The following is an 851-nucleotide window of genomic DNA, read 5'->3' on the forward strand; positions in this document are numbered from 1 at the left end:
CTGTGCGCAGCACTGGCTGAGCTGCAGGAGGCTGCGACAGCTCACCCCGACGAGCAGCTGTCCCCTGACAACCTGCGGGTGCGCTCGGAGCTTCCCGCAAACCAAAGTTACCCTCCTGCCTGTAGACCCTTGTGGGTATCATGGGACCCTCCGGTGTTGCGGTTGGCCGGGCATGACGTCATCATGTACTGATCGCCCGTTGCCAGAGCACAACACGCTGCCTTCACCCCTGCGCTGTCTGAATGCGCACTCAGGCCCTGACAGAGCTCGTTTCGACCACCGACGACGTCCGCCGGCTGCGCTCTGCGGCCGACGCGATCCGCGCGCTGGTTCCAATCGGCGGGACGGCGCCGCGCGCGCGCACGCTGCAGCTGGCGCGCTGCGCCGGCCTCATCGCGGCGCTCGTGGCGGCGCAGGACCCGGACCACGCTGTAAAAGACAACATGACACTGCGCATTCAGCTCGCCAGCGCCCTGAACAACCTCATGGCGGCGTCCTCCGACGCGGTGACCCTGGCAACCGCACGCCGCAGCGGCTGCGCGCGCTGCGGCGGCGGTAATTGCGGCGGCAGGCTGCGCTGCGTCGCGGAGCTGTATCTTCTCAACCTGCAGGCCTGCTCCTTCCTTATAGGCGATTCGGAGCCCGACGAGGCGGCTGTGGAGTACGCAACTTCAGCAATGATCGGGCTCTCGGCAATCCACAAATGGGAGCCTGACTGCCTGCCAGGCGCCGCCGTGGCAGCTGCAAGGCGCGCGCCAGGCGGCGCGGCGGGCATGGCGAGGGCCTTCGCGCTCCTGCTTACGCCGCGGCCGACGCCCCGCGGCGGTCGCGGCGAGCGAGGCGGCGGCGGC

At 69.2% G+C, this 851-nt stretch overlaps 1 protein-coding gene across 1 annotated transcript; it reads left to right on the forward strand.

The window, feature by feature from the left end:
• Positions 1 to 242: 242 nt before the first annotated feature.
• On the forward strand, positions 243 to 825 carry MNEG_4045 (hypothetical protein; the record flags this gene model as incomplete). Its single annotated transcript, XM_014047482.1, has 1 exon — positions 243 to 825. A coding segment is annotated over one exon (583 nt), but the record flags the coding sequence as incomplete, so codon positions are not given.
• Positions 826 to 851: the final 26 nt, after the last annotated feature.

Source organism: Monoraphidium neglectum, assembly GCF_000611645.1.
Source record: "Monoraphidium neglectum strain SAG 48.87 unplaced genomic scaffold scaffold00540, whole genome shotgun sequence".
Taxonomy (NCBI): domain Eukaryota; kingdom Viridiplantae; phylum Chlorophyta; class Chlorophyceae; order Sphaeropleales; family Selenastraceae; genus Monoraphidium; species Monoraphidium neglectum.